A 13,691-nucleotide genomic window follows, 5' to 3' on the forward strand; every position below is an offset into this window, starting at 1 on the left:
CCCTGGTTATGATTATGATAATTTTTCGTACACTGTTTGGGACATTTGCTAAGTCTTTCAGAAAGTTTTTCTTGCGATGGAAGTAAATTAATTCGTCCGCTGCAGAAAGAGCCGCAGCAAAACCATTGACACCCACCAGGTGGTTGACATCTGCCGGCGTCCAACAAAAGCTTTAGTGCAAAAGAATTGCACGAGCATGAAGATGTGTATTGCGTGAGTGTCGTTTGAGGAGCAGCGATAGTTGCAGCCTTACGTATCCTTTTGTGATCGCTTTTGCGAATTTAACAGTGTACAATAAAGCTTATTTATTTGCCTTATTATCAAGACGCTCCTTCTTTTCCTGTTTCTACCCTACTCGTCCCAAAGCTGATATCCTACAGTACAACCCTCCCCCCGAAAGTTAAATTTCCATCCGTGTGTGCCGAAAGAGCTTTACGCGCACTCGCGTTCTCACTGGTGCTGTGCGGAATTTTGCTTTCTACTGCTGGCACGCGTTTGCTTTCTGTTGGCCGATTGCTGCTGCGAGGACGTCACTGACTGCTGCTGATGTTGCTGGTTGTTATTGGCTAAACTATGCGTACCGTTCTTGTTATCGTGACTGTGATGGTTGTGGTGATGTTGGTGGTGATGCTGTGGAGGGTTCGTACCTTGTGATGTCATAACGGGCTTTGGTGGGTAGGGTATGCGGAAGAGTTCGATCTTCAAGTAGTCACAAATTTCTAGGCACACCTAAAACCAGATATGAATACATCAGCGAAATTAATAAACTTCATACGATAGATAGGTACGCCATCGCTAGAATTTCCACTCACTTGACCACAGTATCGTATCAGATCGATAGTGCACCAGAGCAAACAGAACCACAGCACGTAGTATTCCGGTAGAAAGCTGTTGAAGTACTGATTGAGAAACAGACACAGTGGGCCGATTAGTCCCCAATCCAGGTATTCCATTTCGCTCTTCGTCATGTGGGCGACCTTAAATAGATAAATCCATCCAAAAACCATTACATATTAAGCAATTTTCAAGCAATGCATATGAATAAATGCATCCTAGCTTTCCACTTACCACCAGCCGGTTCGTCACCTTGGCCGTAATCATCCCGAACGCCATTATGTACAGAGCGGGATGATTTTCGTATATCTGATCAGTTGACTTCTGCGAGATCACGTACGCTGGTACCACGACGAACAAGAACGGGATGATCGGTGACAGCACGCTCGTGCCCTAATGGTTTGCAGATTTAGTTTGTTTTTTTTTTTTGTTTTTGTTTTGGGGTACAGCGGGCACGACCCCAAAAAAATAGGCCCCAAATGTGAAAGGTGGTTCAGTAGTACCAGGGGGAGGCCCAAGGAAGGGAGAACATTGGTAGGCGATGCATAGGAATGCAAAGTAGAATAAAAAAAAACACGATTAGTATAGTGTCCAAAAGCGTACTTACTCCAAACAAGCAGAAAAAGGGAAAATTTTCAAGGAAAGGGAAAGTACACAACACGTCCAAATACACGCGGCGCGAGTAATGGAGAAATGCGTATACTTATGGTTATGGAATTAACAAGCATAGAAGGTAAGGAAACAGGATGATTATTAATATGTTTCTTTTTTTGACGGATGAAGCAAATGTAAAATTAGAACTAAATATATGTGATTGTATTGTGTTCTAGCAAACAAAAAGTTAAAAAAAATTGGCAATGGTGTAATGTGATCTGCCTTTTTTAACAAATTAACTAATAGCAAAACACAGTCAAAATCACAAAAGCAATTATGCTATTTACACCATCATGGTTGAATTTGCTGACAACGTTAACATTAACTGATTTACATTTGACAAACTAGTTATTTGCATATGGTGGTTTCTTGTAGCTTAAATTAGTAACGGGTAATTTAAGTTTGAGTTAAAATGAGCTGATGAAAATTCAATATGCCAATTGTACAGCGGGGTGAGTAATATCATGTAATGGTTAGGGAGTATTGATTTATCAACATTTCTATAGGATAGGAATGGGAAAATATTGTTTCCAAATTTAATGCCTTTTTAGTGTTTGAAAAAAAAAAGTTGTTTACTGTTTTCTCTTTAACCTTATAACAACGCCGATCCTTTGTAACCGTGTCAGTTAAATAAAATCAAAACTTTTGTTTTTTTTGTTTTGTTTCAAACATTGTTAGCTGTTGTTCCAATGTCCATTTTGTGAAGTTGTAGGTCTGTTTAATTTTGTTGTTGTTGTAATTAGTCATCCAAAACCCGCCCTTAAAGCTGTTTCATTAGTGAAAATCCCGAATCATGTGTCATGTGTTTGTTTGTTTTCAATTATTACTATAGTTTTGTGTGGCCTTCAAAACAAATACTACACCCAGCTTAGCATCACACTCACTCAAGCAATTATTAGCGCAATTCTTCACATGAAAAGTGAACGCGAAGGAAGTTATTTGTGTATTAGCTTTGTTTTGGCCAATAATACGACGCGCAGCGCGCGAAGATTGAAAAACCCTGCATTCATCGTTTTTTTTTTGCGTTTCGTATCATCATCCATCAGCTTCTTGATTGATAAAGGTCAACATTATAATTGATTTACTGTATGTATGCAATTGAATGATTCTATTAACCTCGCGGTAAGGTAGTATTCGTTGCCAAATTTGCGCATGAGCTTCAGTCTTTAATGTTATGCATTGCGAGACACGAAATAACGCAACAGTGACTTTTTATTCTCCTTGCAAACACGATAACGATACATCGAATAAAACGAACATTTTAGTTACTGTTTCAAGGGTGCAAATAAACAGAAAAAAAACTCCGAACAATATGGAAAAACAAACTATCTGTTCAGATAGACGATAGGAACGAGACGGAAAACCGATTGCTATAAATTGACGTCACAGTGAAAAACAGCGGATAACGTAGTATTCCTACAGGTCAGAAATATTACAATTAAATGTAAAAACATTGCAATTCTACAGCGCCTAAAGATTCGACAATTTTACACATCTTTACTGATTAATAGCTTAAGTTTCAACCTATTTGTTTACTAAAATTCGAATCTCTTCTTAGGTCTTCTGCGTTCTTAATTAATCAAAGAATCAATTCAAAACAATTAAATAAAGATAAATTTTATAACCAACAGGTTTGCATTCTGACCTGTTGAAACCCTACAATTAGCGAACTATCGGTACGCAATCAAATCAAGCGAAGGGACTTCCATTCGACAACATAAAGCAAGCTTACGATAAAAGGGACAGCAACAGGAACATTTAATTGCTTACAAAGAAACATGTAACGAGAAGTGGTTGAGTTATGCAAAAGGACCAATCTAACATATCACACTCAGCGCATACATAAACACGTTACACCCATGTTAAACACACACCACAAACACACACACACACACATAGATTAGTGGCCTTACAGCGACAGTTGATCCATTCTTGCCCACGCCACCGGTAAAGATAACGGCCGAGTTCTGATACGCGAGCAGCCCGAACACAAACACGGCAAAGTAGAGCGGGATCGTCTTAACGTCGATGCCCCCCATCAACGGTAGCTGTTTGTGTGTGAGCGTTGGGTGTTCGTTGTTGAGGCCGTAGTAGTGGTAGTAGAAGTAGTAGTAGCATGGTAGGTTAAGTATCAAATGGGGAGTTGTTGTTTTTGTTTGTTTTAGTAATAGAACCATTCTCCCATCGTTGTTTGGCAGAGATTGGTTAAATTGTAAGCGAATACAAAATGGAAGCCAATGACAAAAGGACCGAGTTTCAGGCGACGCGAGATAAAAGTGGAAGAGAACGAAAGCAGCAAGTAAAGAGAAGAGAAAAGAAGGAAGAAAAAAATAAGAAAATTGGAAAAATGAATAAAAAGAAAGAAAAAACCATGTCGATAATTATGTAAGTCGGTAATATTGGAAGAAGATATAAACGAGAATAATACAAATGCCCTAGAATATTATTGATATAAAGAAATCAGAAATGTGCATATAATATGGAAAAAAGGATTTAATCAAACACGGGCACGGAACAGTGAACGAACGAAGCAAATCAAAGACATTTATCGACAGCACTGGATGCTTTACCAACTTCAACTTCCATTCGAGTGTACCAACAGGCACACTAACCTAAAACCACCTACCACTGTACCGTGTATTGATATAAAATATGTTGACCTGTGTCCTGTTTGCCCTGTGTTTATCACGTGTTAATCGGCCATCTTGTTCTGCATTTACGAGTAGAGTTGCCGCCCGCATTAGTAGTTTCGTGTTAGAACAATCGGTGTGAGTACAAATGATGATTGGAAACGGTATATAGTTTAATACATGATCAGTTAAGAGCACACAGGAGAGCACAGGAAGTAAGGGATGCAGCAGAAGAGAGAATGGTTTCGGTAGATAGTAACACATCGGAAAAGATGCTTACAGCAACGGTGGAGCCGTTCTTGCCTACGCCACCGACGCGAAAACTCTGGCAGAAGGTGACGAACATTTGAACAAATCCGAACGTAAAGATGGCACACACGGTGTGGTTCCAGGTGCCACCGATGATCGGTATCTGTGTGTAAGTAGCAGGATCATACAACACCGGGCAAAAAATACGCACAAGAAGAAGTAAAAGAAAAAAAACAACAAACAAGAGAAAGAGAAAAAACAAATAGAACGAAATAGCAGCGTTAAAAGGTCAACATTCAGAACATGGTAAAGAATTAGAAAAAAAACACTGAAAAATTAAACATATAATAGTATATAAAAGACACGATGAAACAGAGGAAAGGAGTTATCACATCCAGAGCTTTTAATCACAAGGCATTCGCAAACCGGCAGGCATCGCACGAGTATAACATATAAGACAACCAAACCACGGTATGAAAACACATTGCAAAGGCATGCAGCGATCGTCAGCGTGGTCCTTCCACAATCGTCCTCCAATCCCCAATGTGGGCGTGAATCGAGTAACCTCCTGAACAAACCAACCCAACAACATAACAACGACAATAAACACGACATGAACAGTAACAGGTTCGCGGGACATGCGGCAAATTCTTCCCCGGACTAGGATGCATGCTTGGGTAGACGAAAACAACAACAACCAATAACACGCATGTAAGGGCATGCTAAGGATCAGGCGCTCAAGGTTCGTTTTCAAAAATCCTGTTAACGTCATGGGAAGTCTCATTTCGGCATTTGATCGGTCTTAAGGTGAGTTTTTATCGGTCAGAATATTGTAGAAGTAAAAGGTACATACGATTGCAAAAAGAAAAGTCCCTAAAATGGACAGTTATACACTTATCATTTGAAAGAAAGAACTGGTTAGACAAACATAATGCCGTTGGAGGGCATCATGTTGCGCTGATAAATTGGACAAGGATGTTTGGTAACAGTGGGACATAGTACTCAAGGAGGGACTGAGTGAAAAGAAGGAATGGGTAGTGGCGAATTATGAACTTACGGCGACCGTTGATCCGTTTTTACCGACACCGCCGGCTCGGATCACCGAGAAGAACTCCAACAGTGACCAACCACCGCACAGGATGGTCATGATCGCCATCGAGCTCCACAGTTCGAGCTGTCCGAAGATCTGCACGTGGCGGGCGGAAAATTTCATTCGATACGTTTCGAAAAAAAGGGTACACGGAGGAGTTGCGCGGTTTGAGTTATCGGGGAGCGATTTGGAAAGAAATGGTTAAGAAATATAGAAAGAGGGTTTATAATAATTGAATCGTTACGAACGGATGAGGGGTTCATGAAGTATCCATGATCTAGATGTGTCGATAAGAAACAAATCGGCGGTTAAATAGAAGTTATTATACGAATTAAGGGAACAATGTCGTTGCGTTTAGCCAATCCATATCTAAGCCGTGTGGTCGGCTTTTGGAGCGTAAGCTTAAAAAAACGAACAACAAAAAAAAAGATCATTCGACCGCTTTTAACTCTTCCGCTAACATTACAAACAATAAAAATAATTTGCAAAATAAAAAGTTATCTCTTATCGACACACCTAAAAACAGATCATCAAAAACATGGAAAACAATGGTTTATGGTTTGTTTTCAAATTCACACTCCAAATTTTCGTGAAAATGAAGGCTAGTGAGGGATTCACGTTCCATTTTATGATTTCGTTCAACAATCCAGTTTCAAAACTGTGGGATGAAATATTTTTGAAACCGAGCGATTATTTACGTTTTTCACAGGGCACGACATTCCGTGCTAACAAACTGTGTTAATCAGAATTTATCGTCTATAAACTACGCATTCAATTGTTCTCGTTTTTTTATAGCTTTCAACTCAATGTTATGATTGCAATATTAGTTGGTGGTTGTATTATCTGAAGATTTTTGATTTAATTTACCTCCAACCAGAAAATCAGATATTTCATCCTAATCAAGCTTCCAGCTAACTACGTGGTATATCTTTGCGATATCTTAACTCTACACATAGTTTGTGCAATATTGCGCATAATATTTGCATATTATGCTGCATCACGGAAGCTAAATCAACACCTAAATTACGAAATCAGCGTTTAACCTATTGTACAACGGAACAATTGTACTGATTGACATCTTTCATCATCGTACGGAGGAAAGAGAGAAGAACCGAGTGGAAAGAAAATCATGCGCTGATAAGAGCGACAACGCTCAACCCCAATCAAACACGGTTCGATAGTCAGAAATAAGCATGCTTGTACGAACAGTATTTACGTTTTGAATTAGACCACTAAATCGGACCACTCCTCTGCAGAGGTTGAGGCATATATATAAAGTTGGTGCTATTGCATTACGTACTACCTTATCACATTGCAATATCGACAAGCGCCATCGAACCATTACCACTATCGTGTGATAATCCCAAAAAAGGAACAAAAACGGAAACCCCCAAGAGCCTAAGGGGTTTATGAAAACGCAGTAAGAGTAATAAGTCAGGTGTGGAAGAAACCCCCCATAATGTATGCTTGATTTGTGTATTTGTGCGTACGGATGTACGTTGGAAGGGAGTAAATGTCCGCTGGGCTGTACTTTGAACACGTACGGCGCGATATGCGATGCGTCGACTTCACGCGCAAAGATTGTGGCGGTCCGTTCCCTCCATACCTCAAAACGATCAACACAAACACATAAGCTAACAAAAAAAAAACATCACGCCATGTGCTCAGACGCGCAATATCTAGAGCAACGGCACGAGCGAGAAAGAGTGAAAGAGAGGATGATTATGGGACTCGCCACACAGTGCTTTCCACGCAGGTTATTACCCATTTGCATAATGTGAGAACAAAATAGCAAAAAATCGTATACACCAACTTCATTACAATGCATTCGAAAACTGCACTGCATTCTCCCATTATGAGTTTGCCTAAACGCATTAAAATCGACAAGCATGTGGTCCAATAATGTATCCGTAACGAACCGTGGTGTTTATCTTACTTTCATTCGCAAAAAAAACCCACTGCCGTCCCGGCTAGATAGACCCGGTAGCAATTGTGGCTAATAAAGTGTAGGTGCAATTTGTGCTATCACATCATCCCCCAACTTTGCAACTATCCAATACATCAGGCGAGAGTCAAGGTCCAATCAATCAAGGGTGAGATCATGGTCACCTTTAGAGTGTGTCGTTTTGGACCAACGTTGAGAAATTTCCTTGCAGCTTAAAGATGGATGCAAGAGACCGTCCAGATCCACTATCCAGAACTAACACACTGCTGTTAATGCTCCGATAATTGTTTCGATATGCTGAAATGAAGAATTTAACTGTCAGACATCCCGGCTCCTAGGTACTACTGCTTACCTTCGTCATCCAGATCGATGGACCGAACACAGCCGATATCATGTGAATGCCGATGATCGTGCACTGTGCTTCGGTAACGTCGATGCGCCCGAAACGCAACGTGCCAGAGACGTACGTTTGCCAATGGGCACAGTAAAACAGCGTCATGGCGCAGAAGCACTGGAAAAACATCCACCGCGGGTAGAAGCCAAGCTGGACGGAGATACACGCCGATAGGGCGACGAAAACAGTCGATATGGAGTCACAGCCGTGATCGAACAGCTCACCAAGCGGCGAGGATGAGTTAGTTCTGCGCGCCTGCTTGCCATCGATCGCATCCAGGCTTTGGTAGATGAACAGTCCGAAACCACAAAGCGCGGAAGCCCATCTCGGTGGTTCCTCTCGACCGGTTGGGCTGAAGCTACAATGATTCAGAGAGAATTACAAAATGTTAATCACCAGAATGGCAAAGCTCCAGAGCATAGATTTTCATCGTTTTGTACATTGTTTTAATAAGTAAGCTCCTTCAATAAGAGCAACTCTATCTCTTGGTGCCGAAGTAGTGACTACTGCATACGAAAGTAACATTAACCGTAAAATTCAATTTTCTTTTTCTATTGTATATTATCCTATTGTATATTATCCCGGGATGTTAAATATTGAATATTGAATATTCTATTGTACGCGATCAATTTTTAAACTATTAATCTAAACCTCTTAATATTATGTCTACTAGTAACAGTACGATTAAGATTCCAGTGTTTCTACCGGAAAATTTTGAGGTGTTGTTTAAGGAAACTACAAGAAACTGCAACTGTTTCTCAACTTTCTGGTAAATTACGAATTCTAGATCAAAGACTAAATTAAGTCTTTTGTGCACAAGATCGCATGGATAAAAATTCGTATCCTCCATAGCTTTTGACCGAAGTATGTGTCCAAGGTTTGACGAAATGGTGATTCATTGACTGATGTCTAGTCTCATATTCTGGTCATTTTTGCTTCAGTATTCAGTTCTCCACAGATGGATTAACCACTTACAAGGTTTGCATAATATATGACGCCCTGTTGAGTCCACATTATTGTAGAGTACTACTTTCTAAGCGAGTGAATGCTTCGCTTTGGTGTCGATTGAGATGGATCAGCAAGATTCACGAATGTAAAAAAGCTGGAAGCTTACTACTACATCCAATATATAATACACAACAACTCGAACTGCAACACAGTACACTCGTGATCGATGAGAAGGCGCATATTATCACGATAATCCAACGACAAATACGTTCATAGACAAATTGTGTAAAAAATGTATTTTTCAGCTTCCTTGAGATCACAAACAATACACAAAAAAGTAAACATTTGTTATCTACCTAAATTAGTGTATTATCCCCGAATACATCAAAATTCGACACATTTCAATCTCTGTTGAGTACAGAGACCCAACTCAACTTTCCCCCACCGTTATTTTCGTGCTTGTTGCTTGTGCGTACTTTTCATTTCTACAATCGACCTTAAAAGGAAAGAGAGAGAGAGTTAAAAATGTGCCAAAAATAACGTACACACGTGTTACGTTGCTTTCGGCGGAGAATTTTTTTTAGTACAAAACACAAAAAATAGTAACAGTTTCGTTTCCTTGGAAACGCATAGCACGCAACAGCGTGGAGATGGGGTCGAATTGAAATTCTTGCCCGCAATAAATTCAACGTGGTCATTTTCCTAAGACGGAAAAGTTCACCATTTTCTATGCAACAGAACCACTCGCGGAAGTAATTGTTCACGTTGTTTGCTTATCAAGCACGCGAAACTGGCTAGGCAAAGGGAAAGCTAATATTGAATTGCACCAGTAAAAAAGAAAACAGACCAGCAAATAAAAAGTCCATCCCTGTTGAACCATGACGATGCTAAAACAACCCTCCCAAGTGCGTTCCTTGCGGCGAAGAAGGTATAACTACCGCTCTTTGCAAAGTGAGTGCGCCCTCAGCTTGGTTCGGTTCATTTTCGTCTACTTTCCCGTTACGGCAACCGGGCCCGCCTGCTCCGTGTTTCTTCTCGTTTTATCTGGCGATGATATACTTCGCGAAATTACATAATTGCCACTACGCTACAGGCCGACCCCGTGCTATCTAACCATACGCCGCCTACTTCTCAACGTGTTTCAGACACGTCGCCTCGCTTCGATACAAAGATGTGCAAAGATTGGCCCTTATAGCGCGCGTCGTCAAGGACAAAATGTGTTGAAAAAAAAAGTTTAAATTGAATCGTCTGTTTGCAATGCGGTCGGGTTACTTACTAGATCAGAATCAGCGTAGTGGCGATGTTGATCAGCAGGCCTACGGTCGTGATGAGATTTGGTGCTAACCAGAGTGGCACCTTCGATACGAGCCAGCACCACCAGGGCTGCAGGAACGGATCCATTAAGCTGACATTGGTGCAGGAATATTTGTGTTCAAAGAGCTTCTTTAGCTGCGCCGCATGCAGCAGCTTTTGCTTGTAGAAATACATCGTGATGTTCGGTGTGTTCCAAGTCGAAAGATGTTCTACAGACTATTATGCACTTTGTCGGCTGTTCCCCGTAGTACGGGGGGAAAACTGAAAACAATACACCAACTGACAGTTGTTGGTTGCGGATGGTTTCGTATCGCCCTTTTCGGATACACCGCGCACGGAACGGAAAGTGAAATAAAAAGCTTCACAGGAAATTTTCTCACTGAACTTTACACCACGATTTCTTCTACACTACCATCGCACATCTGATACACGGACAAACAATCTGCCCTGCCAATGATGACAACGTGTCGCACACTTCGGCTGAGTATCTTCCCGAAACGGCGCACGTATCCCGCACTACACTGCACCACAGCACAGCATCCGTTATGTACGGCCAGACAACCGGAGCGGTGAAAATTTTCTTCTTCACGCGTGACCGTGAATCATCCAAACGGATGTGAAAGGAAGCAAAGACCAGCTTTGTACTTCTCTTAACAAACGCACTGCTACCCCGTCAGCAGCACCCGCAACCGAAGACGGGTGAAAGTTTCAAGCACGCAAAATGGCCCGTTTTAAAGCTTCCGGCAGTAACTTTACTGTATTCCGCACTAGTTCTCGGTGCCTACGGGACAAAGGAACACGGGACACCGCCAATATTCACACGTCTAGATACAATAATCGCGCGATTCCACCACAGCCCAGTACGGCGAGCTATGGAACGGTTTTCTTTTCGTATGATTGCTGGCGATATATGCACTCACACCACAATCTATCACGCGATTTTCCCCTTCATTGAACTGCGTTTGACGAGTGTCGCACTACTGTCAAAAAGACAGTTTGCCAAGATCAATAGTGCCGTGATGGGATTTGTGAAAATTTACGCACAAATAAAAAATAATCTAAAGACGGTTGAAAACTCCAACTCTTCTACAAAAATTAAGTGCCTCTTTTTATCAAAAATCAAGTCTGTATATTTTCTATAATTAATGAATTCATGAGAAGGAAGGCGAATGGGTTATCAACTGTCAAAATAAAAATCTATCTTTTTTCCATGAATCTTGATATTTATTTGATGACGGATTGTAAAACATGCACAATAAAAAAAAAAACATACAAAATACACTCCGTTTTCGGCAATAAAAACGAGTTCCTATCCGTTCAAATCATTCTTTAAGGTTTAGAAACAAACGCACGTTCCTACTCGATGGCAGACGGTAACAGTTCAGATGAAGACTTTTCCGACGATTGGGTATTGTACTCGCGCCGGCCGGAATGGTCCGATCTCGAACCGTTGCCACAGGACGATGGCGAGAATCCGGTCGTGATGATTCAGTACAGTGAGCGCTGTAAGTATTAAATCGACATGTTTGATGTCCTTGACCGATTCCATCTAATACTCTGCTTATTTTTTTAGTTAACGATGTGTTTGGATATCTGCGAGCGATCATTTCCCGACAGGAGAAATCGCAGCGTGCCCTGGAGCTGACGAAGGACGCAGCCAAGCTTAATGCAGCCAACTATACCGTATGGCAGTACCGTAGAGACATACTGAAAGCGCTCAATGCCGATCTGTACGAGGAGTTGTCGTACATTGGGCGAGTTATTGCGGACAATCCGAAAAATTACCAAGTTTGGCATCATCGTCGTGTAATCGTGGAATGGTTAGATGATCCGTCAAGCGAGCTGGCGCTGACCGAAAACATTCTAGACATGGATGCGAAGAACTATCATGCATGGCAGCATCGGCAGTGGGTCATAAAAAATTACAAGTACGTTACATTGCACACGTAATGATGTTTGTCTACTGCGCACCGTAGCGCTACGTGACTCTAGGGCGCTGGTATCATTTGTGTATTTCGCTTGATAAGCCTGTTTTATTAATGAACCGCCCCGTCCATCTTCTTTTTCTCCTTAGTCTGTTCGACGATGAGCTGCATTACGTGGACCGGTTAATATCGGAGGATATGCGCAATAATTCCGCCTGGAACGAACGGTTTTTCGTACTTAAACATGGCGGCTTTACACCGGAAGTGCTGGAGCGCGAGGTCAACTACGTTATCACGCGTGTGGGTCTCATCAAGAATAACGAGAGCCCGTGGAATTTTCTACGCGGGCTGTTACAGCAAGGCACCGGGAAGCTAGCTCAGTTCCCAAGCGTGATCGAATTTTGTGAGGCACTCTACAACGACGGCATCCGGTCACCGTATCTGCTGGCGTTCTTGGTGGATCTGTACGAGGAGCAATACTTTGATGTGATCGAGTCGGGTGGAAATGATGCTGAAGCCGAACTGTACCATCAGAAGGTGCAGGATTTGTGCGAGTCGATGGCCAACCAGCACGACAAGATACGCAGCAAGTACTGGCGATACATTGCCGAGAACTTCCGGCGGAAAGCGTCCGAACGGACAACGGCAGGCAGCGGAAGAAATGGCGTTTAATAGCAGCTCGGTACAATAACAGGCGGTAGTCGGGGCGATGAATTTGGGTGTAGCAATAATTTTGTTAATTTTTTCTCCTTTTCCTTCAATAAAAGCTTAGCTGGCTGCAATTAATTTATCACAGTATCGAAAATAATCACCAATCCGTAAAGGAATTACTGCGAATGTTTAATTTGAAAGATATTGAAAAGAGCGATCAGTTGATTTGCAGGGTTCTAATTACTTTATAAGCTAAATTACGGTGATTTCTAATTTAGGTCGCTTCCTATTTTATAATATTTTACATGCGAAACTTACCTTGTTCTTTCGTGCAATATTAACATCTTCGTGTGACATTCTGAGCAACACACGAACCGGACAATCGTTTTCGAATATTTTTATATCTCTGGTGTTATTATTAGTTTGTTTCTTGTTTGCTCTTAATATTTTTTTCTTCTTCCATGTTCACTACTACTTTTCTCCACTAGTCCTCTCTCGCCGCCATCCGTTCGTCCTTCCGACTTTCCAAGCGTTTGTTGTTGTTTCATTTTGTGGCCTCGCTAATTAGATAGTATATGGTTCTCGCACTTCCCGAGAAGGTACGCACATACACACACCTCACACGTACGAACTTTTACCATTCATGTGTCGTTTGCTTATGTTTCGTTTTATTTCCCATTCTTACGAGCCTGTTATGCTCGAGTAGCCGACCGGTTGTTTGTTTTGTTTGAGTTCTTCTTTCAATTTTTATTATGTCACTTGTTTGAAGAAATGCGCTATTTTGATAATATGCTTAACCTTTATACAAATGGGTTCACTTGAGGATTCATTTATTCTTCCACCTTCACACTTTCTGTTCTTACTTTCCTTCCTTCTGATTCGCTGTTCGCTTCAGTCGCCACACAACACGCGCGCTCGTTTTCGGCATTGCCTTTTGCTCCACAATCTGCGGTACGTTAGAGGGATTGGTTTTGTTTTTGTTTTCAATACGCTTAATTAAAGTTTCAAAAATCCGATCGTCTCATTTTGGCAAATACGCGCACACACTCACACACAC

General features: G+C 41.4%; 2 protein-coding genes across 2 annotated transcripts; one reads left to right on the forward strand and one right to left on the reverse strand.

Annotated features, from left to right (window-relative positions):
• Positions 1-450: 450 nt before the first annotated feature.
• Positions 451-10,232, reverse strand: LOC128710337 (cholinephosphotransferase 1). Its single transcript, XM_053805388.1, has 6 exons — positions 10,021-10,232; positions 7,755-8,154; positions 3,402-3,536; positions 1,069-1,227; positions 813-977; positions 451-729 (listed from the first exon to the last, which is right to left on the reverse strand). Exons 1-6 carry the CDS (start codon positions 10,230-10,232, stop codon positions 451-453), a joined length of 1,350 nt encoding a protein of 449 aa, XP_053661363.1.
• A 1,189-nt stretch (positions 10,233-11,421) lies between these two features.
• Positions 11,422-12,655, forward strand: LOC128706963 (protein farnesyltransferase/geranylgeranyltransferase type-1 subunit alpha). The gene is made up of 3 exons (XM_053801908.1): positions 11,422-11,563; positions 11,632-11,986; positions 12,133-12,655. Exons 1-3 carry the CDS (start codon positions 11,422-11,424, stop codon positions 12,653-12,655), a joined length of 1,020 nt encoding a protein of 339 aa, XP_053657883.1.
• Positions 12,656-13,691: the final 1,036 nt, after the last annotated feature.

Source organism: Anopheles marshallii, chromosome 2, assembly GCF_943734725.1.
Source record: "Anopheles marshallii chromosome 2, idAnoMarsDA_429_01, whole genome shotgun sequence".
Taxonomy (NCBI): Eukaryota; Metazoa; Arthropoda; class Insecta; order Diptera; family Culicidae; genus Anopheles; species Anopheles marshallii.